The sequence below is a fragment of the Dermacentor albipictus genome, chromosome 1, assembly GCF_038994185.2.
Source record: "Dermacentor albipictus isolate Rhodes 1998 colony chromosome 1, USDA_Dalb.pri_finalv2, whole genome shotgun sequence".
Taxonomy (NCBI): domain Eukaryota; kingdom Metazoa; phylum Arthropoda; class Arachnida; order Ixodida; family Ixodidae; genus Dermacentor; species Dermacentor albipictus.
The window spans coordinates 221,398,701-221,423,066 of NC_091821.1; the positions used below are offsets into that span (position 1 = coordinate 221,398,701).

At 44.3% G+C, this 24,366-nt stretch overlaps 1 protein-coding gene across 4 annotated transcripts in view; it reads right to left on the reverse strand.

The window, feature by feature from the left end:
• Positions 1-24,366, reverse strand: part of Pcif1 (Phosphorylated CTD-interacting factor 1) — a 192,926-nt gene that overhangs the window by 123,116 nt on the left and 45,444 nt on the right. For all 4 annotated transcript variants that reach the window (XM_070530929.1, XM_070530930.1, XM_065453879.2 and 1 more), the window contains exons 8-10: positions 22,284-22,446; positions 9,365-9,540; positions 655-741 (exon numbers count right to left, since the gene is read on the reverse strand). In XM_070530929.1, coding sequence (XP_070387030.1) covers positions 655-741; positions 9,365-9,540; positions 22,284-22,446 — 426 coding nt within the window. The remainder of the gene's footprint in view (positions 1-654; positions 742-9,364; positions 9,541-22,283; positions 22,447-24,366) is intronic.

Here is a 24,366-nt window from a genome sequence, read left to right on the forward strand (position 1 = left end):
CAACCTGCTAGAACATTATCGCTAGCTCATCTGGTGGAGCAATGGCAGAGCTTTGGTTCTTAGCCAATAGCGACACACTGCGATTGGAGAAGTTTTGGCACATTACATATGCTGTAGAAATTTGGGCCTGTGACGTATGAGGCGATTGTTGCCAGAGTGACTGGCACGGCATGTGACAACAGTAACAAAAGCAACGACACACAAGAAGAGCCTGCGCAAGTAATGTCACCTGAGGAAGCCCTGCTCGCAACTAAGTCTCTCCGGAAGTTTATATTGGCAAAGACATTCTGCTTCACTACATGGAACAATCAGATGTGCTTTAGAAGGACACCTACTGACTGCGTGTGAAGCATGCAAATTTGACTGACCATGGATCTTCTGCTGTGAGGCAATTTGTACTCTGCCTTGCTCTGGATCAGGTGACCAATTAAAGGCTTAAAATAGCTTTGTTGCTCTCTCTTTCCTGCATAACCCAACTACAACAATCCATTATAGCAATATAGGAATGACATTTCTGTGCCACCTCAATATTTTGCTAAGTGGGTTTGACTGAACTTGTTTTGCACCAAAAAAAAAAAAAAAACACATCAATGCCAATGACAAGCAAAGTGCCTTAAAGCATTAACTCACGCTGAAATGAGCCCACCATCTCACCTGGTATCTCTTCAGCATGCACCAAACCCGTGGAAGGAAGTTCTCAAACTTCCTGTCATCTGTGCAGTTCCACCTGTAAAGTTGCTCCTAAAAAGAATGGAGAGAAAAATGGACAAAGGTGTGAAATGGAAGTACAGGATACAATAATGTCTACATCATACATAGTGTTCATCCTTCTATAAGAGAAAGATTACAAATGTGAGTGTCGTAAATAGAAAGGTTAATCTGTTCATAGACTATCCATTAGCTTTTTCCCGATTGCTAGAAATATGCTCGTTATTGGTGTTTGCAGGTTTTATTTCAGGATGCACCAGTCGGAAGTATGCCGTGATAAATAAAGTTGTATAATCATCATTGGTGTTTCCAATGGATGTAAAGCAGAAATAATTGCTCAGAGTTTCTGAGGATTCTTATGTTAAACTTCAATGAAGCACCTCAAGAAGCATGAATGAAAGAAATAATTTGCTATTTTTAGTATAAGTACTCAGCGTAAAAAAAAGAAAAGAAAGCTGAACTATGGAAGATATCCACCTTGCTCCTAGCTTGACCACAAGAAAAAAAAAAAAAGCTAGTGGAACCCCGATTATAGAGCTTTGTCAGGACCATGAAAAAGCGTCGTAAAATCGGAACAACAAAAATTATGCCTATAAACATACTAGTCAAACCCACTTAGACGATATCGGTTTTAATAATATATCTGCTGTAACAATGAGAAGCTGCTGCACTGTCAACTTTTGTATGTTTTCCATGGTGAAATACTCCACTCACTACAATGCTTCAATGACACATTATCGGTTATAACAAAGTCTGGTTCCTGGGTGTCCGTGCCGAAAGGTAATGAAATGCGAAATTTTTGAAAAGAAAAAAGAAAACGAGAAATTCGAGCCGCTGCACGATGGCCCGCTACCTCAACAATCACCATGCACTCATTTTCCAGCCTTGTCTGTGCACCTCTCTCCTGTCGCCCTTCCACACCTCCGAACATAAATGGACGGTGCTCATAGCTCTGCGCCGCGCCACCCTCCAAAACACAAATGGACCGTGCCAACTGCGCTGCTCCCAAATTGCTCGCTGGCTCCTCATTCAGCACAGTTGTGCAGACAGCATAATCGCTCATCTTCATCTTTGTTGGTTGCGTCAAAATCGTTCCTAGCCACATGGTTTCTCAGCCTTGTTTGACTCACCGCCGAAACGGAAGATGGCTGATTCGCCCGCTGATCATCGGCAATGCACGACGTTGCAGTGAAAAGAAAGCGCACTGCTATAGATTTGGAAACTAAGTGCTTCTGTGTTTTTTGTTTTACTTTGCATCGAAGGAAGAGAGATCTTCCGCTTCGTCTGCTTGTTCCCACGGTCATGCGGTCATGCGCGCAGGTACCGGAACTATGCATTTTCTACCATGTTCCAGCGCGTGATCATGCTCTGCGATCCAGTTGTTCTGCCTCAGTATTCGTGTAGCACTGAATTATACCGCTAGTCATGTTTCCTTGTGCACAGCGCGCAAAGTTGTGCGCTGCGCAAACGAGACAACAGCTCACGCGAAGCGCGGTCAGCAGAAATGTGTAGCGCAAAAAAAAAGCGAGGCGAAAAAAAAAAAAAAAAAATGAAGGCACGGCCTGTGACGTATGCATCACGCGGTCCTCGAGATCGGGTATGGGAGAACACAGGGAAGGAATTTCGCTCGCAAAGGCTAAACTGGACAGTGCAGAGAGCGTCTTGCTTGGCAGTGGAGCCCGCCTGTTGAAATCATGGGTTTGCGGCGCTGAAATATTTCTATCTCGGCTATTATTGAGCCGATCTGGAAAATTTTTGTGGCAGAACGCTCCCTAGAGGACACATAACAACTTCCAGCCTATAACCAAAATTTGCTATGGGACCTGGTAAAGGGCCCTTTAAAGGGACACTAAAGAGACATACTAAGCCTACATGGGCTGTTTAAATATGATTCTAGAAACTTCGCAGTGCTTGTTTTATGTCAAAAAAATACCTAGTTTATTAGAAAATTGTGTCTAAAGTGTCCGAACACCTTTATATCTATCAAGTCTCCCGCCAGGCAACTGGGGAGTGGTGACGTTGTGTAAGCCATCAACGCCCTTTGCTGCTATCGGTGAGTAAAACGGTCCGACAGAGGTTTTTGGCACAAAATGCAAACGCGCAGCCTTGGAGAAGCCGAGTCAAGACGAAGCTGAGTAGACCATAATTATGATCGCTTTGGCACAAACAAGGAAGGACAGAAAAGAACAAGGAGAGCGCCAACTTTCAACCAAATAGTCGAAAGTTGGCGCGCCCCTTGTTCTCTTCCGTCCTTCCTTGTTTGCGCTAAAGCAATCTTATTTACGGTCTACTCAGCAGTGTGAACCAACTAGCCCAGCAACATGTACTTCCGGTTAAAAAAAAAAATTAAATTTTGGGGTTTTACGTGCCAAAACCACTTTCTGATTATGAGGCACGCCGTAGTGGGGGACTCCGGAAATTTCGACCACCTGGGGTTCTTTAACGTGCACCTAAATCTAAGCACACGGGTGTTTTCGCATTTCGCCCCCATCGAAATGCGGCCGCCGTGGCCGGGATTCGATCCCGCGACCTCGTGCTCAGCAGCCTAACACCATAGCCACTGAGCAACCACGACGGGTTACTTCCGGTTAGATTCACCACGGCAGCTGGTTTTTGGTCAAGTGGCGTGGACCATTTGGTCATCTCGCGACATCACATAGTCATGGAATTCTCTGCTACTTGCATTTTGTGCACGTATCGTGTACCAGCAAAACCAGTGCAACACTATGCAATAATGAAACTACTGAAACACGAAAGCGCCAGTGGCACAGAGTCGAGCGAAAACGAAACCTTTCGACTGCCTGCGTCATCAAGCTGTGTGTGTGATCCCTGCATTGGGCCAACGTCGGGGAGTGCTCACAGTGATAAAGCCCGTGGCTGTGTCAGCTGGAGCAACCCGTACGCGCAGCGCTCGGTGCTTTTGAACAAAAAACCAAGTGAAATGCTTGCTTGGGCAGCATCGAGCACGAGGGGAACTGCAGCACATGCGACATGTGGCACTGCATTGGTCTCCACACCAAATACAGTCAACGACCGATTTTTCGGACCCTCTAGGGAACGTAAAAACATCCGAAAATTCAGGCAGTCCGAAAAAATGAATGCATGCAAAACAAATGCACCTTTTTCCTTTTTTTCTCGGATCTAGAGGTAAAGGGCGAAGTACTTCCGAAACCCTGCCAAAGCATCAATGAAGGTGCTATAAAAAGAGGCGTTCAAAAACTCTGTATGCAGCCGACTGCCGGTTTATTATGTACATGTGCATCGTCGGGCAGCCAGTGTTATTGCTGTAGTGGCTTGAAGAACTTGTTGAATGTTGTTTGGACGGTGTTCCGGTTGCATGCAATCATATTCGCCTCGATCTGAGCAAGGGTCATGTCAGCAGTGTACAACGATGAAAGAGTTAACAGTGCTCGCGTCAACTCGGCGCTTGTAGGCGGCGCAGGCATTGGCTCCTCATTTTCAACATCGGAGTCTTCTGAATCCTCCACAACCTGACGGACTATTCCCTTGTCAGTCAGTTCTGCGCAGAAGTTGAGCTCATTGTCAGCGTCAACAAACTGTTCAAAAGTTATTTCCGTGGGTACGGTACTGCTTTCCCATTCGATGCCATCGGCGAGGACAACAAAGACAGAGTGGGGGCCATCGAAGGCAAGCGAAATCCTCAAGTTGCGAACAGTGGAGTTCGCTGACGAGCGTCGAAGCACCTAGGCCTAGCGTCGCAGAGCACACTTGACACAACAGCACAACCACACACCACGCTAGCCAAAACATGGCCTGCGCAAACAAACGAAATAGCGCCACTCCGGAAACTCCGCCGGAGGCGTAAGTGCAACCATTTGCGGCGATGAACATAGCCAGCGTGGCCAGACCAAATCGGTGTGTGACGGCTAGATTCGGCTAGTTGTGGTTCAAAGCGGTGATATGCTTCGGCTGCAAGTTAATTTCCTTCGCAAGGGCACTGTGCGAGGAATCAAATGACCTTCCGTGGCGTCAAAAAGTCCGGAAAATTGGACGGCGGGAGGTTGGAGCATCTGAAACTTCAGATGTCTTCATACATTTATTCTATGGGGCTCGTGGCGGTGCCGCGAAGACGTCTGAAATATCAGGCATGTCCGAAAATTTGGGCGTCCAAAAATTCAGTCGTTGACTGTATATCAAATGTTTGCAAAATCGAATAGTTCATATCTGATATGTGAATTGAATTATTCGAATGTCCACTATTCGATTCAATCCAGTGGTACAGTATAAGCTTATTAATTCACTACTCGTTAATTCTAAATTTTAAATATTTCGAAGTAGCCGCCACGGTCCGTGCAACAATGTCTTGAAAGCAATATGTAACACATCTCGCTAATTCACACTGAAATCCGCACCACCACCGATAATTCGAACTAAAACCCATTGTGGATGGCGAGAGTGTTAGTGTGCAGGAGCACATTGGCGACACTGGCCTCACCGCACAGCTTTGCTCTTTCCATCTGCGGCCCTTTGTTTAGGTCTGAGTGGGGAGAGACGCGTTTGTGCCTGGCCAGGCATGGCCAACGCCTCTGTTGCAGGTTAGTTCTGTCCCTCCCTCAAGACCTTCAAGATAAAAGGCGCAGCGCGTCCTTTTTTTTTTCACTTTTTCTTTCTTTTAGCATGTTAGATTTTGCAAGCTATGCTCTTTCTCTATGCAGCGTTCTGTTAGAAGTGGCACCAGGTAATGTCTAAAAAATGGTGGCCGTGACATTTATAGACACTTGCAGTACCAAAAAGCATAGACTTTTAGATTCGTGGCTATTACTCAAAAGAAAGCACCACTGGAATATGTGTTTGGATGCCACCTATATGTACAGTAAAAAGTCGTGAAACCGTATCTACTTAAACAGTAGTTTCTTTTTAAAAGTAGTAAAATTAGATCCCCGACTCAGCGGCCATTGAACATAATGCATTTTGTAACCGCATAAACCGTACCAGCTTATTGTGTATGTATCGGTTAACATGTAGTGTTCCCACTTTTCGTCATGCAATCAAGGCGGTGCATCGTCCCAATCAGGCAGCCTGGCAGAACAACAAGCCTCAGAGATCAGAACAATGGCCTCCACGCGCCCTGTGTACTTACACTTGAAGCCACATCAATATCAACATCATTTGGGCGCTGTGCATGAGAGCGTTGTGGTGCCGGGCAAGCTAGGACTTGCGTCATGCCGAAGCTTGGATAAAAAACACCGGGTGTTCAGCATAGAATAAAAATTGGACTTCGTTCCTGCTATCGAACGTGGCATGAAGAAGTCGGCGATGGCATACTAAAGGGATCTACTGTTGACTACGATGTGTGGCATTTGGAATGCGAAGAAGTTGCTCAGCAGTATTCCTGCAACCGCGAAGTGATGTCGGCTACGAGGTTCAACGTTTCGCCATCGTTGTCTCTGTTGTTGCCGAAGTGTCGCCTAATGACAGTGATGAGGACGACACGAAAAAGCGACAGCACGGGCGATTCAGGACCGACAGTGGCAGAAGCTGTGCCTTACGTCAGCCTCATGAATGTAATCGTCACGACAAGAACAACACCCTGCAATGAAAAAGGCACCTCACAACTTCTGCAGTGCTACCGCGCCCGTGCATGGAGAATATGCAATGCCAATGAGGAATCTGCCATGCAAGTGTTTGCCGAGAAGAGGGGCTGGCTGAAAGGCTGGCTCGCATCTACAGTAAGTTTGGGGCCGCTGTCGATGCTCCTAGGCTTCCACGGCATCAAACGAAAATAACACTTTTGTCGCGTGAAGTGAATAAATACTGCATGTTTTTGGCCTTTCATCGCACTCTCTCTGAGTTACGTTTTTGACAGGTAAGTGGGTGATCTCATGCTATTTCGGTTCAGCTGTACTTCTGTTGAGTACATACTTTTTCCGAGCTACAGCCAACTACGGTATAACAAGGTTTCACTGTAAAGTGGAACTCAGCAGCGTGCAGCTGCAAGAGTACAACGGTGACCAATGTCGCAGCAGGTTGTAGTGCGTTTCACAAGTGCACCTTAGAGCGCAGCTCTTGTTCCTGTGGCGAGAATCAGCGGCGTAAAGGTGCGTTTATAGTCTGATGTTTTCAGTGCACGTCATGTGCAGCCAGTCACGCTACACCCCTTCCGGTGTAGCAAGACTGGCTGTAGCAGCGTACGCATGGCGTGACTGTGGCATAGTGTGACTGGATTTATTAAATTAATCAGCAAATCCTGTTTCTATTTTTCACAAAGCAGTGCGGAAGCTGCAATTCTCATCATCTCGTGGCTGATTAGCACTCACAGCAACGAAGGCCTCGCGACTTCCTTCACAGTGCTGCTGCGGCTTGCATCACATCCGATCAACCGCACACATACCCTGATCATTTTTTCGCCAGGTCGCCACCCATTGCAATATAGACGGTGCTCTTCATTCCCGACAGGTTTGCGCCGAGTAAAAACGGAACTACTGTCTGCCGCAACCGCTGCAGACAAAACCGCTGCCACTGTTGACACAATCATGGATGGCGACCTTGCGGTTCTGAAGGCACACAGCCGATGCACGCAGAGTCAAGACGAAACTGTTGTTTGCCACAACCACTGCCGACGAAACTGCAGCCGCTATCATCATGAGCATGGACGGCGACTACGTAGTCATGAAGGTACGCGGACAATGCAGTGCTATGAGCGGCGGTACTAAAAGCAAGAATAAAGGCTAGAAAGGCACAAATAGGCATCAAGCCTTCTGGCGTTGCCTGTCATTCGCGTACATTTGGGCGCACATTTTGGCGAACATTTCCGGTGCTCCGCGGTTGCCGAGCTCTGAGAGTTGTCCGAATTAACAGATGTACGGCAAATACATCTGAATTAGCAAGAGTTTCATCGCATTACATAATGCATACACCTGCCAGAACCAAGGGCATGTCCAAATTATCAGATTTTCTGAATTAACGAGGTTTTACTACGCACCTTAATCAAGCAAATTCAAATTTTCGTAGCATCCCCGCAGAATTTTAATTAACAAGCTTTCACTGTATACAAGTATCCGCAAACCCCTACTTCTGAGTGCTTATGCATGTAGCGATGTACAAGTGCCAAATTACTATCGTACATTTTTTTTTCAAAAGTTAAAATTCTTGAAAAAAGAACATTGGCTGGAACAACGAGGCCACCTCTACGCAGCAAATGCCGGCAACAAGCCTTTATGGTTATTCATAAACTTCGCATTCTAAAGCCTTATGGGTGCAGATGTACCATTGCCATTTGTTGGGCGTGTTGGTAAATTGAAAGCATATTTAGCGCCAGCAAACAAGGACGGAAGGGAGACGACAACACAATGCGCTAACTTCAACAACTTGATTTTCAGGAAGTACACCTATAAAAACCATGCACAGTGGCGCCACCTTATCCAAATCTTACCCATCCAAAAAAGCCGTCTCCTTATCTAACAGGTCGATTGAAGGTGCACTAACACACGTGTCTCTATTCCGCCAGATAGCCTGCGCTTCAATGATCTCTCGCACGTCTTTATCTTTGTGCTTCGCAAGAACCCGGCAGGATTCATACACCGGCGCACAGCCGCATTCTTGACAGTGGGTTGACAGATGACCGTATTGCTTATTTTTCACAGTTTGGCAATGTTCCCGTAATCGGTCATTAAGACATCTCCCTGTCTGTCCGATATATTTTTTCTTTCCCACAGGACAGTGGAAGCTCGTATACTACACTCTCTACGTATCCCACTGGCGCTTTTCGATGATTCGTAGAGCACCCGGCAGCTGGCTGACGGTATGGGTCTGTCAATCGACATATTTTTGCCAGCTTTTCTGGTGCGGAACTTTTGTGCCCACCCGGCTAGCCGTTTTCTTAAGTTTATGTGCCGTTCTATGCAGGTAGGGCACTACCGCTACCTTCCTTCTATGTTCCGTCCCTTGATTTGCCGTGTCCTGAATTGTGCTATCTGACCTGCACCTTTTTAGCAGCCCCTCGACGACCGAAACTTGCACTGATTCCGGAAACCCTGCTGCCAATAACCTTCCCGATTGATCCATAAGGCTCGTATAGATCTTGTGGTGGCAAGACTTCTTTAGAGCATTTCCAAAGCATAAGTTGGCAATGCTCCTCTTGACGAGCTTCGAGTGGGCTGACCTATAAGATAACAGGGGCTTATTAGCTCTAGGTTTATACTCCCAAACACGTGTGCCGTTCCAAGAACTCGAGCTGAATATCTAGGAAGCGCAGCACGTTATTGGAGGGCTCTTCAATCGTGAGAGTAAGTGGGCTAAGGCTTGCAGAAAATACTTCGTAAAGCTTGCCTACTGTAAAACGTACGGCTGGTTCAAAAAGAACGAGATAGTCGTCAACGTATCTGACAATTTTAACCACCTTGTGCTCCGACAAGGTACGGGACAGGTTTCTGTTATGGTGAGCTAGAAAAATGTCACTTAGTATGGGCGCCAAACATGAACCGATGCAAACCCCTTGCTTTTGAATGAATATGTCGTCATTCCATGCTGCATATGTAGAGTTAAGGTAGCAACTAAGCATATCTAAAAAGCCCTGAACAGACAAACCGGCTGAATTTTGGAACGAAACCACACCATACTCGTCTATGCACTCTTCTACTACTAAAGCTAATAACTTGTGTAGTACCTATAAGTATCTATAGCAATGAAAACTCACAAGTTTCTGAAAGTACAATGTGTTGATGCGCACAACTTCTCCTTTGTAGCGCAGGAGGGTGCTGTCCTTGTCTGTAAGCACATCCACTGCTGGTAGCCGAGGTGATGAGATGGCAAACTGGACCGGATAGCAGAACACTTTTTTGGGGTTTGCCACGTGCAATGGGCTTGTGATTTCTGCATGAGACACAAATTCAATACAGAAATGCAGTTTAGCCCACTTACAATGTTAACATATGCAAGTACAGTCAAAACCCACGATAATGAAATCCCACAACTACAAAATTCTCACAACAACAAAACATTTTCGTATCCCCAGTGAATAATGTCCATAGGATTCAATGCATTTCGTACTTCTCGAGAACGAAACGTCACTGTACTACAATCCTGCATCAACGAAATTTTCTGGAACGTAACCCAGCATACAGTCAAACCTCACAATAACGAAATCGACGGGGAACGCGAGAAAATTCGCTTTCGCGAGAATTTGGTTGTTGCGAAGAGAGAGCACAGAGAGGTAATGCATCGCAGAACAAAACTTTACAGTCGAAATTCTGTTAGCCTACTTTGGCAAGCTTTGCTCGAGGATATAGAACCGCATTAGTGACAGTACAAAGTGCGCCACATGCGTCGATCAGCAGTGGCAGCACTGCTGTGAAGCAGTATTCTCAGTCAGTTGCTTTCGGAGATGCGATCAATTTTGCAAGATTTTGTGTAACTCGGCACTGGACGCAGAGCAACAGCGCATGCAGGAGCATTTCTCCAGCGCACGCGGTCGCCCGTAGGCGCTGACGCTTCTGGTGCCGAGCGCGAAAGTGATTGTACCTTGTATACCCAAAGGCAAACGATCGAGATTACGGCCCCTTCATGCAAAGCTACATCCGGCGCCGAATTCGCACGTGGTGCCTGTTGGGTGGCACCAAAACCAGCATTCTTGAAGCAAGGGATCCGTATTCCCGGACGATTGCTCAATCACGGCCCGATGCGTGGCACTTCATGCTGCGACCGCCATCCCAAGCGCCATAAACAATTCCACGTCGGTGGGACGTGAATTTGCTCGTCATTTTTTTTTATTTGCATTTTTTGGATTTCTTTCGCCGAGGCGCACATTACGCAATGCACTGGTGCGATCGGCGATTGTTGCTTGAAACGAGCGTTCAGTTTGCGTTCAGTTTGCGTTCAGTTTTGCCTCATGCGATAGGCCTAGGCTGCGCTGAGTCGTCAGCCGTGGGGAATGCGCGTTTCGAACAATGATCTCCGATCTCGCCTAGTAGGCATGCAAAAACCGTCGTCACATGTCGGTAGCAACATCCGTGTTGCTTCAAACAGGCAATCAACAAACAATATGGCGGCCACGACGTATTTCCAATGCACGCGATCGCTTCCGGCACTTGGCTGTTTTTGAAAACAACAATGGCGGTGCTCACGCAAGTGTAATGTGGTGGTATTTTACGTAATTTTAGTGCAGAGCTATCGCATTTGAGCACCTGTTGGAGCCTGCTAGCCCTATGCGAGTAGGTAATACGTGGGGTTAAGTTCCGGCAAATTTCATTGATGTGGAATTGTAGTACAGTGACATCTCGTTGCGGAGAGGTACGAAATGCATTGAATCCTATGGGCATTTGCCGGGGATACGAAAATATTTCGTTTTCGCGCGAATTCTATTGTTGCAGGATTTGTTCAACCTACTCGCGCAAGGCTAGCAGGCTCCAAAATGTGCTCAAATGTGATTGCTTTGCACTAAAATTCTATATAATACCCTTACATTACATTTGCGTGGGTGCCACCATTTTTGTTCACAAAAACAACTAAGCACTGAAGGCGATCGTGCTGGAAACACGTCATGGTCGCCACCTTGTTTGTTGATCGCCCGTTTTAAGTGGCAGCATGTTGCTATGACATGACAACGGTTTTTAAACGCCTAGTGCAGTGTATAATGTGCGCCTCAGTGAGAAAAATGCAGAAATAGCAAGGAAATCCATGTCTCACCAACATGGAATTGTCTATGGCACTTGAGATGGCGGTCGTAGCATGGAGTGCCACGCATCGGGCTGTAATTAAGTGATCATCTGGGAATATGCATTCGTTCCTTCAAGCAAACTGTATTTCGTGCCACCCTACAGGTATTGCGTGCAGATTTGGCACCGGACGTAGATTTGCACAAAAGATTCATAATCTCGATCGACTGCTTTCAGATATACGAGATACGATCACTTTTGCGCTCGGCACCGGGCGCGTCAGCGCCTACAGGTGACAGCGTGCGCTGAAGAAATGCTGCTGCATGCGTGGAGAACTGTTGCCCTGCGTCCAGTGTCGAGTTACGCAAAAGTGATTGTAACTCCAAAAGCAATTGACCGAGAATACTGCTCCCCAGCAGCACTGATCGACACATGCAGCGCACTTTCTACTATTGGCAATGCTGTTCCATATCCTTGCGAGCTTGGCCAAGTAGGCTAACGTAATTTTGACAGTAAAGTTTGTTCTGCGATGCATTACCTATCTGTACTGTCTCATTTCACAACAACAAAATTCTCGCGAAAGCAAATTTTTTCATGTTTCCCGCCAATTTCATTATTGCGAGGATCAACTGTGCCACCACCTTCAAATCCCTATACAGTCGAACCCACTTACAACAATATTCAAGTGCCACAAAAATTCCATTGTTAAAACCAATAATTGTTATAACTGGCCTGCATGAAAAAAAGAAATCAAAATGGGGGCTGGTGCAGCTGTTCCGAGAAAAGTATAATGGCGGGAGTCCAGTTCTCCACACCACCTTCCTCCATCCGACTTCTGATTGTGTTGACTCGTTTAACTGTAAGTCTGCTTCCTGCGTGCTCCGATAGCGTGTTGTTAACAACCGCAGCTGTCGGCGTTAAAAAATGGCACTGCTGTAACAACTGAAAAAAAGTGTCATGGGCGGAAAGTGATATATGAGCTCCGCGAGGCATCGTTTTGGTAGCCCCAAAAGGCGGCTTTTAAAAAATGTGGGAAAGTCACCGCGGCAGCATCTCAGCTAGAGAAATCCAGAAAAAATGCTGGAGCGAGATCGCCACAAGCATCTCGCCACGTACTTCCCACTGGCTTGCACGAGAAAACCGCATGTCCGTCAGCCTTGCTTGCTTTACACGAAGCTGGCCGACATCCTTCTTTAAGGCATCCAGGTGCTCTATGTAGTGAAGCGGACGATTCCTCGCGAAAACAAGCCCATGAGGGACTGAATCATCTACATGACCTCCCGCGGGGCAATGTTGAGGCAGCCTAGTCTGCCCTACCGCATCAGCGCTGCCATTATGGCCGTCACTGTCGCTATCCAACTGCAAGCATGTTCGCGACGATCACCTCATCGGTTAGAAGCACTTAGTTTCCAAATCTATAGCAGTACGTCTTTTTTTTTTTTTTTCACCGGCAACGTCATGCATTGCCGATGATCAGCGGGCTGATCACCTATTTTTTCCATTTCGGCGGCAAGTCAAGCAAGGCTGAGAAACAATGTGGCCAGGAACGATTTCGATGCAACAAACAAAGAAAAGCACCAGTGACTTAATCCGTTAGCAGAATTGCGCAGAATGAGGGCCATAGAATAAAGAACCAACTGTGAGGACCATGCAGGCAATTTAGTAGCAGCGCCGCAGTAGTGGTACATTCATGTTTCAGAGGGTGGCGCAGCGCAGAGCTATGGGGTGCAGCCGATTAGTGTTTGGAGGGGTGGAAGAGCGATGGGAGAGATACACGCAAGGCTTGCGGGCATCTCTCATGGAGAGACAGATGCGACGGCAGTTGGGGTGGTGGGCGATCATGCAGCGGCTCGCGTTTCATTTTTTTCTTTTCAAGGATTTAGCATTTCATTAACCTTCGCCATGGACACCCAGCAGTGAGACTTAATCGTTATAACCAATAATGCGGCAGGGGGACATTGTAGTAAGCGGGTTATTTCCCCATAGAAAACATACAAAATTTCACGGCGCAGCAGCTTTTCATTGTTATAACTGATATAGTGTTAAAACCAGTATCATTATAAGTGGGCTTGACTGTATACTAGTTGTGACCTTCCATTTCTTAACAATTGTACTGTTTAAATAAGAGCTTTGCTGCCCTAGATGGTGAGTCATTACCTGAAAGCTGTGGTTCTTCGCTGAGTCAACCACTATTTCCTTTTAGTTAGCCATGTTAGTTGAAAAATTACCTCGATGATGAAAGCATAGGTTTAAGGAATAAGCACTAAAACACTAAATAGCAGCAACTCCATTCAAAGCTGCAATAGGTGCAACATTGCTTGTGTAAATCATGTCTAAAATTTTAACTACTTTGGATGTTAGCCATAACAACAACATACACATATTTCAACTTACCGTATGGACTCGTGTAAGGGTCGCATCCCCAACTTAGCAGCCCAAAGTTTGTAAAAAAAAAAAAAGAAAGAAAGAAAGAAAAAAAAAAGAAAAAGAAAAATCCAACACAGAAGCGAGCGTGTTCAGAGCACCAATGCCGTGCGCTGCATACTTCTGCGTGCAGCTACTAAATGGCGAGGGCTGCATGCTGACCTCTGATGCAATGGTACATCCGGTGTGTGCATAAGTTGCCAGCACCATTTTAACCAAAAGGTTCAGTCCCATACAAAGGCTGCACCATGTCAAAATAGTGGGAAAAAAAAGTACAGCCTTCACACGAGTCTATATGGTACTATATGCCGAGAGGACGCTCAGATAAATATCAGCAGGGATACATACTGATCTTGAAATTACAGACAAACCTTATTATATTGAAATGGGTTACAACAAAACAATGGATGAAATGAAGTAAGTAGATTACGATGTAAACAACTGCATTTAAATTCAATTTCAACAAAGCAAAAATTTTCTAGGAATGGATACAACAAACCATATTTTAGTTTAGAATGAAGATTTACTAATAGCTGCATGACGATTAGCCCAGAATACGATATGCAGTGTACAACACTAGTAGTAACTCGCCTGATGAGCCAGCTATAAAAACTCCCACGAGCTTTTGACCACCTGATCATACACGAAACAAGTCATAGAGCAAGCCTGGACCCCTTTACCCCTAAAAAAATAGGTGTTTGCAAATATTCAGAAATTTAGAATATTATCGCAATATTCGTATTCAATTCAAAAACTAGGTATTCGAAAATTTTCGAATATATTACTGGCTGTGTAGGAGAAAACATGGTTATTAGTGTTTACTTTTATCTGATCTAAGAAAGTGTGTCTCAGTGCGGCGGAGTACGTGAGCGCGACATAACACTCTTCACTTGTTTAGGAGCCGCCAGACCCAAGGGACCTGACTGTCGCTTCCCTGGCTTCGGATGCTTCCACCTTCGGTGCCCTTATTGACGTGATACACCGGAGAAGATTCGGTACGAGTGCCTATGGCTACACAATCTATGCTGTGAGCGCGTCATCATGGGAGCAGCCAATCCAGGCAGGGAACACCAGGAAACTACGCTTAAAAAGCCAACGCCGATTGTCAACGAGCGCAGTCCGGTGGAGTATGTGAGCTTGGCATAACGCTCTTTCTTCGCTTACGCAGGTGAGAGCAGCGTTTCATAACTACTTCTGTGTTTGAATTTAAATTCTGCTCTGCCAGACTGCACAAAGTTGGACTGCCCAAAGTTGTGTTCACAATGTCTAACAATGATTGCCTCACATGCCTGAAAGCTATTGCACCTGATAGCCAGTGCCTTCGTTGCAGCGATTATGATAACCGTTACCACGCTAGCAAATGTTATGGCGTCACAAAGACTAACCTAAAAAGCATGTCAGTAGCAACAATCCGTATTTGGTTATGTCCCACATGTGCAAACCACAAAACACGATTTATGAATGCTGGAGACGGGGCTGGCTCTCAGCGTAAGAACTTAATGGCAGACAGTGAGGAACCTTCTTTGGTTGACATCATGTCAAAGCTAGACACTATGCTACGCCGTGTTGATGAGCTTGAAAGAAAACAGGAGCAGCAACTGGCTAAACATGATACCGCCAATGGAAAACTTGAGGAGCAAGTATTAACAATACAAAGCATAGAATTGCTCGATTTGCTCTCTTCTAAATATGAAGCGCTTGAAACTCTTGAAACCCTGAATCAAGTAAAAGAGCTAAAGAAAAAAACTACGGATATGGAAGCTCAACTGCTAGCAAAGGACACTAGACTTTCTCAACTGGAAATGGAGGTGAATATGACGGAATCCTATTCAAGACGTAATAATTTGGAGGTACACGGGGTCAAGTGCCATGAGAGCGAAGACTTGAGAGCAGTTATAAATTCAACTGCAGGGAGACTCGAACTCTCCATTCCCAGCAATGGGGAAGTCGAAGCAGTGCACAGGGTTAAAAGCAAAGCAGATGCTGAGGCTCCCATACTAGTCCATTTCATCAAGAGAGAAACAAGAGAAAAGTGGCTTGCAAAACGAAACACACTGAAACACGAGAACATTTACATAAATGAAAATCTGACACCTCTAGCCAAAAAGCTTTGGTGGATGGCAAAGCCCCTAGCAACTGAAAAACACTACAAACATATTTGGGTGCAAAACGGTCGTATATTTGTTAAGAAAATTGAAGGTGCCCCTGTTATTCTTGTTGAGAACGAAGTGGACCTGTGCAAGATAACGTGATGACTGAGAGTGTACATTCATTTTCTGAATGAATGAAGATATGCCGGGAATTCGATAAAGTTGAATCTTGTATAAGTTTTGATCTTATCCATGTGAATGTGAGAAGTCTTCACAAGAATTGGAACATGTTACAAATGTACTTGGAGGATGTTTTAACTTTTCTGGAGGTCATAATATTTACTGAGATCAATGTCAGTGAGTTTGATTGCTCTCTTTATAATATACAGAACTATCAATCATATGCCTTGTGGTGAGAGGCCAAACATGGTGGAGGAGTGTTAATATTAGTGAAGAAATGCTGGTTTTGTGAATGCTTGAAAGTTGAATTTGACGAAGCAGAAGTTATAGCACTTTATCTTGTAAACAATGAAGACTAATTGTTAGTTTGTGCAATTTACAGACCTCCTATCAAGAATATTGCAGTTTTTTTAGAGGAGCTCGCTAGATTCCATAAAAGGTATGGAGTAAATAAACGTGCGATTCTCGCAGGAAATTTAAATATTGACATCCCGGTAACTAATAAGGCAGGTATAAGTGAGTACTTAACATTGTTGGCCAGTTTTGGCTCGGAGAAAAAAATTCAGGGCTATACGCAAGAAGAATTTCTAGGAAATAAATTTACACATACATGCTTTGACCACATCAGTACAACCGTAAGGCAACAGAAAACTTTCGGCTTTTTTAATAAAGAAAAAGTTGCTGATCATTATTTCGTTTCACTTACGTTGTTAAAAGATGTTAAAATGGCAACACAGGAGAGACCTGCAGAAAGGCTTGTAATTAACAATGAAAAAGTAGATAAACTAATTAAGTTGTATGACTGGACTTCCCTGTTGTAACACAATCACCTATATGCTTACGAACTGCTTGTAGAGCAACTAAAACCAATTTACAATAACTCGAAAACTAAGGTGAGGATGAAACAGCGAAAACAGGCAAGTCCTTGAATAAACAAGGAAATTATTGAGCTATCCTACATCAAGAGTAAACTTTTAAGAAGGTGCAATGAGAACCCTCATGACTTTGTACTAAGAGAAGAATTCACGCGACTGCAAAATAAAATTACAGCAAAAATACAACTGGCAAAAAACAGTACAAGCTAAATCAATTCTCGGCATGCAGTAGGGATTTAAAAAACAAACATGGAAATTAGTGCAAACCACCATAAGAAAACCATCCAAGAAAAGCATTGATGGTACTTTAGAACAGGCCTTTCCAGGTAAAAACAAGGTATAATTGGCCACTGAGTTCAATAAGCACTTAGTAGAATCTGTTACTTTCTTGTGTAGACAGGGAAGGAAAATGGCGAACGCTACTGTAGTTGCTTCGAGCATTCATTCAGCGTACATGCCTACTGTCCCCAAGCCGGAATTATGGGATGTGTTGAAGACAATGCCAATAACAAAATCACCAGGCTATGATAGTGTTAGGATAAGAGATCTCATAGTGCATTTTGACAAACTTAAGACTATATATTACTTTTCATTATCAACGAAACTTCAATAACTGGGCAAATTCACACGTACATGAAAATAAGCGTAATATGACCATTGCACAAGAAAGGCTCCCAAAAGGATTATAATAATTACAGGCCAATCACAATTTTGTCCTTTCTCCCTTGTATCATGGAGAAAATCATACATGTTCGCATGACATCATTTCTTGATAAGTACCACCTACTAAATGCAGCCCAGTATGGTTTCTGCAAAGGCAAAAGTACAGTAAACCTACTAGAGGATTTTCATGACCTAGTCTGCAAAGAAATAGATAACAATAACATTGTCCTTCCACTTTTTACTGATTTCAAAAAGCCTTTCATACTATTAATCACAATCTATTATTAGATAAACTCGACAACATTGGTTTCAGAGGTCCCTACAAGTCGTTCTCTATAAGTTATTTTGCTGATCGAGCCCAATGTGTCCAACTAGGTTGATTATACAGCTCAATTTTGAACGTTTCGACAGGTGATCCTCAGGGCTCAATTTTAGGAGTCTTGTTATTTAATATTTACGGCAATGATATGACCTGTTTTCCACTGAACTGACAACTGTTTTCATACGCAGATGATACTGCCCTGACAATACCAAGTAAAACGTATGAAGAAGCCTCCGACAGGATGCACCAGGATGTGCATCTTTTGATAGGATGGTTAAACGTTAATCAGATTTTTACTAATACTACAAAAACCTGCCTAATTTGTTTTCATAGCCCATATAAAGTGTTTAGAACATCATCAAATATATACCTTCATGAGAGGAACTGTACATGCAGTTCATGCCCACCTTTGGAACTTAAATCCAATTTTAAATATCTTGGTATCACATTTGACAAAACACTGCCATGGAACTTGCATATTGCAGAGTTATCCAAACACTTACGCCTAGTGTGTTTATATATATGCTCTACAATCTATTTGTGATGTATCGGTTAGAAAAATGGTCTATAAGGGATTGGGACAGTCCATATTACGATATGGAATAACAATTTACGGAACCTCATCTTTATATACAGTAGAACCCCGCTGTTACGTTCCTCACTGCTGCGTTTTCCAGGTTGCTACGTCGTTTTCATCCGGTCCCGGCATAGCTTCCATAGGATCCAATGTATAAGGAACCCCGCTGTTACGTAGTAGCTGTGAAAACGTTCCCGCATGATAAGTCGCAACTTAGCACCCTGAACCCGCCTGGGCTAAAGTAGGCAACACGCTCCAACCGCCATTTTGGCTTTTGACGAGTTTTGGTTGGGCTTGGCTGGGCTTGGCTATGGCTATGGCTGCAAGAAGCCGCACGCCAGTTCGAGAGGCCGCCACTAAGTGGCCATTCGTGAAAAATGCTCTTACTATAAATCACTGTGATTATGGTCACCGCATGGTTGTTGGACGGGTCGACTCACGGAGGAAGGAAACTCAGGAAGGACGTCACTCTTTGTGAAGCTAAAGTGAAACCGGAAGTTGGCGTTGCTCGTGGCGTTGCTCCGCCTATCAGGTCTGCTCTCCTCTGTTGTTTACGTTTCTCCCACGCCGCGTGCAACCAGGCTGCTCGGACGCATGCGCTCCGCAGCAATACTAAACAATCATTAGCACGTTAGCATGATTACACCAAAGAAGGCAAAATTTCCCGCCAATATTCGTTCGTCTGTTGCCATTGCCGTGGCATGGTGACGACGAGGAGCACGAGCCGCATGATGCCGGGGAGTTGCCAAATCCTAGCTTTGGAGAAGCCGTCGCGGCTTTGGACCTCCTCCGCAGGTACGTCGCACCTCACAGCGACGCTGACAGCAATGCGGCCTTCCAGGCTATTGAGAAACGTGTGGCGATTTCTAGCGAGCGAAAGAAACGGCAAGCCACCATTCTAGACTTTTTTAAGTCCTAAGCGCACTCTGTGGAAATAAATTGTCTATATAGTTGAAGCTGCACTTTTTTCATTCATTTTCGAAGCTTTCCTCACTGTTGCGTTTTCCCGGCTGTTACGTTTTTTCCCCCCGGTCCGGTGAAAAACGTATGAACGGGGTTCCACTGTAAATGAAACACACTAAGCCGCATAGTGCACAGAATTGCAACCACCCTCGTCTACGGAACCAACTATCACAATAAGTCAGCCAGAAAAAGTATGGAATATTTTTACATGCTACCTGTACACAAGCAATTATCTTTGACATATTATACAAGCATTTCTTTCACAGCTCCTTTAAAATCTGCAACATTAAAGTACGGCCTCTCCGTCATTCAGAAAAGTATGTCATACCCCGCATCTTCACCACTTATGGCAAAAGAACCTGTACCTACTATGTTCCTTATTACTTCAATAAAATACGAACCCTCCCGAGCATTACCGGATCAAGAGACCTTAAGAAGTTCCTTCGCCCTTGGTTGAACGATAATATAGACTGAGGTAATTTGCTGTTTGCCATGTACTTAATATTTTAATTTCGTGTACAAGAGTATGCACGATGGAAAATCTGCTATCATTTGTTCTGTTGGTTCTTCTTTGTTCGTTTGTTTTTACGTCACACACGCAATTGCTGTATATTTGGTTGATTTTATTTCTCTTCTTTTTCTACTATGATTTACTCACTGTTGTTTCATGTGCTTAACCTGGCTGCCCAGCTCCGCACACAAGCGGCAATGCTTATGCACGCTGGAACACGAATGGATTGAAGTGAATAAAATATATTAGTATTATTACTATTATTATTATTATTATATTGTGCTGAATTTTGCAATTATTTTATGCTGATGGCGAAATTTAGCCTGAAAGACATGCTTAGCCACAGGACGTCTAAGCTTTGCGAGAAAGCAGCCTCTCTGTAGCAAGGGGCAGGGGTTTGTGAATAGTGAAAGTGCACTCTTTTGCAGGTTCCACCTCCATTCCTACATTTATTGCTTGACAGCAAATGCGATGAGTGACGAGTGGTACAGGCTCAAATGCCTCTCAGTTAACAGGAAATCGAGGCGGTATAGTAAGGCACAGGTTGGCGAGAACAGACAACTAGCGGAAATTGCTCAATTTTCCAAAGCTAACATGAGCCAAATACAGGAATCTTTTAGTATAACGGCTTACTAGATAATTTTTTTTTACCAATGACAATGTAATTGCAACGTTTCAATATGTTAAAATAAGCCAACTTCCTAATAAATGCATGTACATATCATTATTCGACATTCAATTCAATATTCGATTCTAAGTATTCATATTAATATTAGATTATTATGAGAAAATATTGATATTCACACACCCCTACTAAGAAGGCAAAGATTGTTACTCAGGAGCTACTTTTACAAGTCATGAAACTAAAGGCGCAGATGCAGTGCGGTGCCTCCAGTGTGCCAGAATATTGAAAATTTGCCCCTGAATAGTTCAGCGTCTTGAACGCGGCTCGTAACAATGCGACGATCAGCTATTGCTGCAACACAGGTGCAAAAGTGCATGGCGAACAAGCCCTTTTGTGTTTGGTGAAAGTGCGAACTCGGCAGCTCTGATCAGTGCATTCGAATTGTAAGGCCAGCATGCTGCTGGCCAGCCAAGCTAGCGCACGATGAACTCTTGGTCTAGCAAGTCTAGCGTGAGATAAGACAAGTTCTATCCCCGTGCCAGTCATGCCATAGCGTGCCGAACGCCATTGGCCACGATGACTGTGCCAGATGCTAGACTGTAGAGCGTCCAATTTTCAATGGTGTAGCGTAACTGTGCCTCGCAGGGCACATTTCACGTTACACCGGACTATATCCGCACCTTAAGAAAATGTTGACAAATGAATGCTAATATCCACTATCTATGAACGACCCCATAATTACCATTTGCAAAAGTCATCCAACAGCCAAATGTCAGATACAGCGTAACTTCCACTGTCCATCCCAATATGGCAACAGAGCAAGCTTTTGTGTAGTTTGGAATGGTAACGTGCTGGTTTCATTACAAAAGCTAATTCGAAAGATACACTTTTACCTGCTAAGCTAGCAACAACAGCTCATGAGAGTTTTTGTTTCAGAGATTTATGCTTTAAAATGTCGTGGTATTCATTGGTACATGTTCGCTGTACCAGCAACCCTATGACTGAGGCCGACTCCCACATCATCATTAGCAAAGAAATGAGCAATGAAGAAATCACCAGGACTGCTCACGACCATTATTTTCATTAGACAGTGAAGATGCCACCACAGAGCTAACACCCACTCTAGTAGCACCTTGTGTTGTAGACATATCATTTGATATAATGTGGTGTTTTGTTGCAAACTCATGCAGACGACGTCGCGTTGGCTGACACGACAGATCACTACTTACAGGAAGCACAACCAAGTCAAAGTTTAGAATTAAATCTAAAGAATTCAAGCTTATTTTTTCTCCCCCGTGCCATGTTAATGGTTATGAAATTTCATGTCTATGAAGTTTTGTAACAACAAATTTTGTTTTTTTTTTTGTTTTTTAATGAGACCCACGAATTTTTTTGTAGTACACTCTTAAAACGGTTGCACCCTTTGGGGTGTATATTTGTCCCACAACAATAATCGTCATCTGCCTTGCTTGCGGGTTTCCTTTCCTGAAAACTCGGCGCTCGCTACTTTCCTGTCGAGAATGCTGCGTCACACTGATAAGGCGCATGCCGTTCGTGACTGGAAAGTACCGGGCTCGCAGCGTTAAAGACAGGAAACGCGCGCAGCACTTATGACGATTATTCTTGTGGGACAAGATACGCCCCAAAGGGTGTAAATTTTTCTAAGAGTGTATGATTTAACCTTATTTAGTACACTAACAATGATCAGTGACAAATGCTGTTTCTTGCTTACCTTCAATGCCATGCTGGTTGAGAATGGTCCAATGCTTTTCCCGTATCTTCTTCACATTTTCAACAGACATATGATATATTTTGGCACATATCCCTTCCACTGAAGAACGGGCTGCCTGGACTAAATGTGGCTGACACTGTTTTTTCAGATGGGCCAGGCGTTCCTGCAGAATAATTCAAGGCAGAGTACAATCCCGATAAAGCATCGCCTGTGAAAGCTTCTACTGTGACTACTACATTGTAGCTGTAAACCTCTACATGCTTTTCCATAATTAGTTAGTGGCAAACGTAATAATGTGCCATAAATGAACAACTATGCACTGCTGCCAGTTCATAGAGAACTTTAACTTTGTATTTTTTTGCCCAGCTTCAAGCATCAAAATCAAGCACTATGTTTAAGCTGTTAATTGAAAAGAGATAAATCTTCATAACATTATGACAACTGATTGTTGTTGTTTTTTCTATGAAAACAATTACAATCAACTCTCACTATAGCAAAGTAATCACTATATGAAATTAATTTCTTTAAAACCAGAACTTTATAAAAAGTGTAGGAGCAGTAAGAGAGCCATAACATAGCATTATGTACTCTAACAGCACAGAAACTTACTGAACTTTTATCGAAACAAAGCTGCACTCGATAGTGGTAGCATGACCATGGCGAAACTCTTGATGCCTATGAATGTTAGTACTAAGGAGCTGCTGACGAGTGGTGAAGTGATGTTTGCAGCGCTTTTTGTCTCGGCAGGTTGGTCAGGAGAAATGCAAAGGGCCATTGTTTATGCTGAACTGACTGGTCATGTGAACATTTCCCACTTGGGCATTTTGTATTAAGCAAAATCAGGTTGCTCCTGCACTTTGAATAACCCGGCCCAAAATGCATGCACTGAGGTAGGAGCAATGAAAAATTTTAAATGAAGCAATATTTTGAATAAAGTGATTTTGTTATAACGATAGTTTACTGTGCATAATCACCAGTATGCATGACTAATTTTTGGTCATAAGCTTCACTATTCTACATGAAGAATGTCATTAAAACAGCAGTGAACATCACAAAAGCAGTGCGTGTGCACCTCCTACCCATCAATTTCCCGGTAGATCAATATGATGACACGTACATTACCACCTGCTCTCCCCTCCTGCCTTCCCTCGGTGACATTTTCACCCTTCACTGCCTTTCTCAATGTCAGCTCCACTGATGGTTGCTCGCTGAAATGCTGAGCAGCAGCAACCACTTGCACTGGCACATTTCCACCCCAAATGTCAAAAGCCCTACCAAAGCATGCGAAATTGTGTACCACTCATATTAACTTTAAATCATTATATATATATATAAACACTAGGTAGCAGTAATGATGTTGGAATGAAAAGTTTCATATTGTTGCAAGGTGCAGACAAGCATGAATATTGTTTATGCAAGGCAAATGCTGAAGACACCAGCTGACACTAGAGCATGGCGGCTGAAGCCCCCAGCAACAACAACACATATTCGTCATCGTCTCTTGTCTGCACGTCTTGTTCTGCATCATGACGCTGCGCCGCCGGGGTTGGAGCGCCGACCCGGGGCAAGTGAGTATGGCTCGGCAAAGGCACACATGCAGGGCTTTAAACGGGAGACATGATCAACACCGGTTCTTGGCTGTATGGAAGATGGGCCTGGCTCTTCAGAAGCAATCTCGTATGTCACATCCGAAAGCTGTCGCAGGATTCGGTAGGGAAATGAATATCGCGAGAGAAGCTTTTCCGATAAGCCCGCACGACGAGATGGTGACGAGAGGAGCACAAGGGAGCCAGGTAAATACTGCACGTCCCTATGGTTCATATTATAATGGCACTTCTGGGAAGCCTGGAAATTGGTGAGGTGAGCGCGGGCAATCTGACGGGCCTGAGCTGCCATAGAAATCGCATCATGGGCATAAGCAGTGTGCGACTGTGTGACTTGTGGAAGTACAGTGCCCAGGGGGCAAAACAGGATCATGGCCAAACAGTAGATAACACAGTGAGTAACCTGCAGTGTCATGGCGAGAAAATTGTATGCGAAGGTGACATATGGCAGAGCGGCGCCCCAGTCCTGGTGGTCTGGA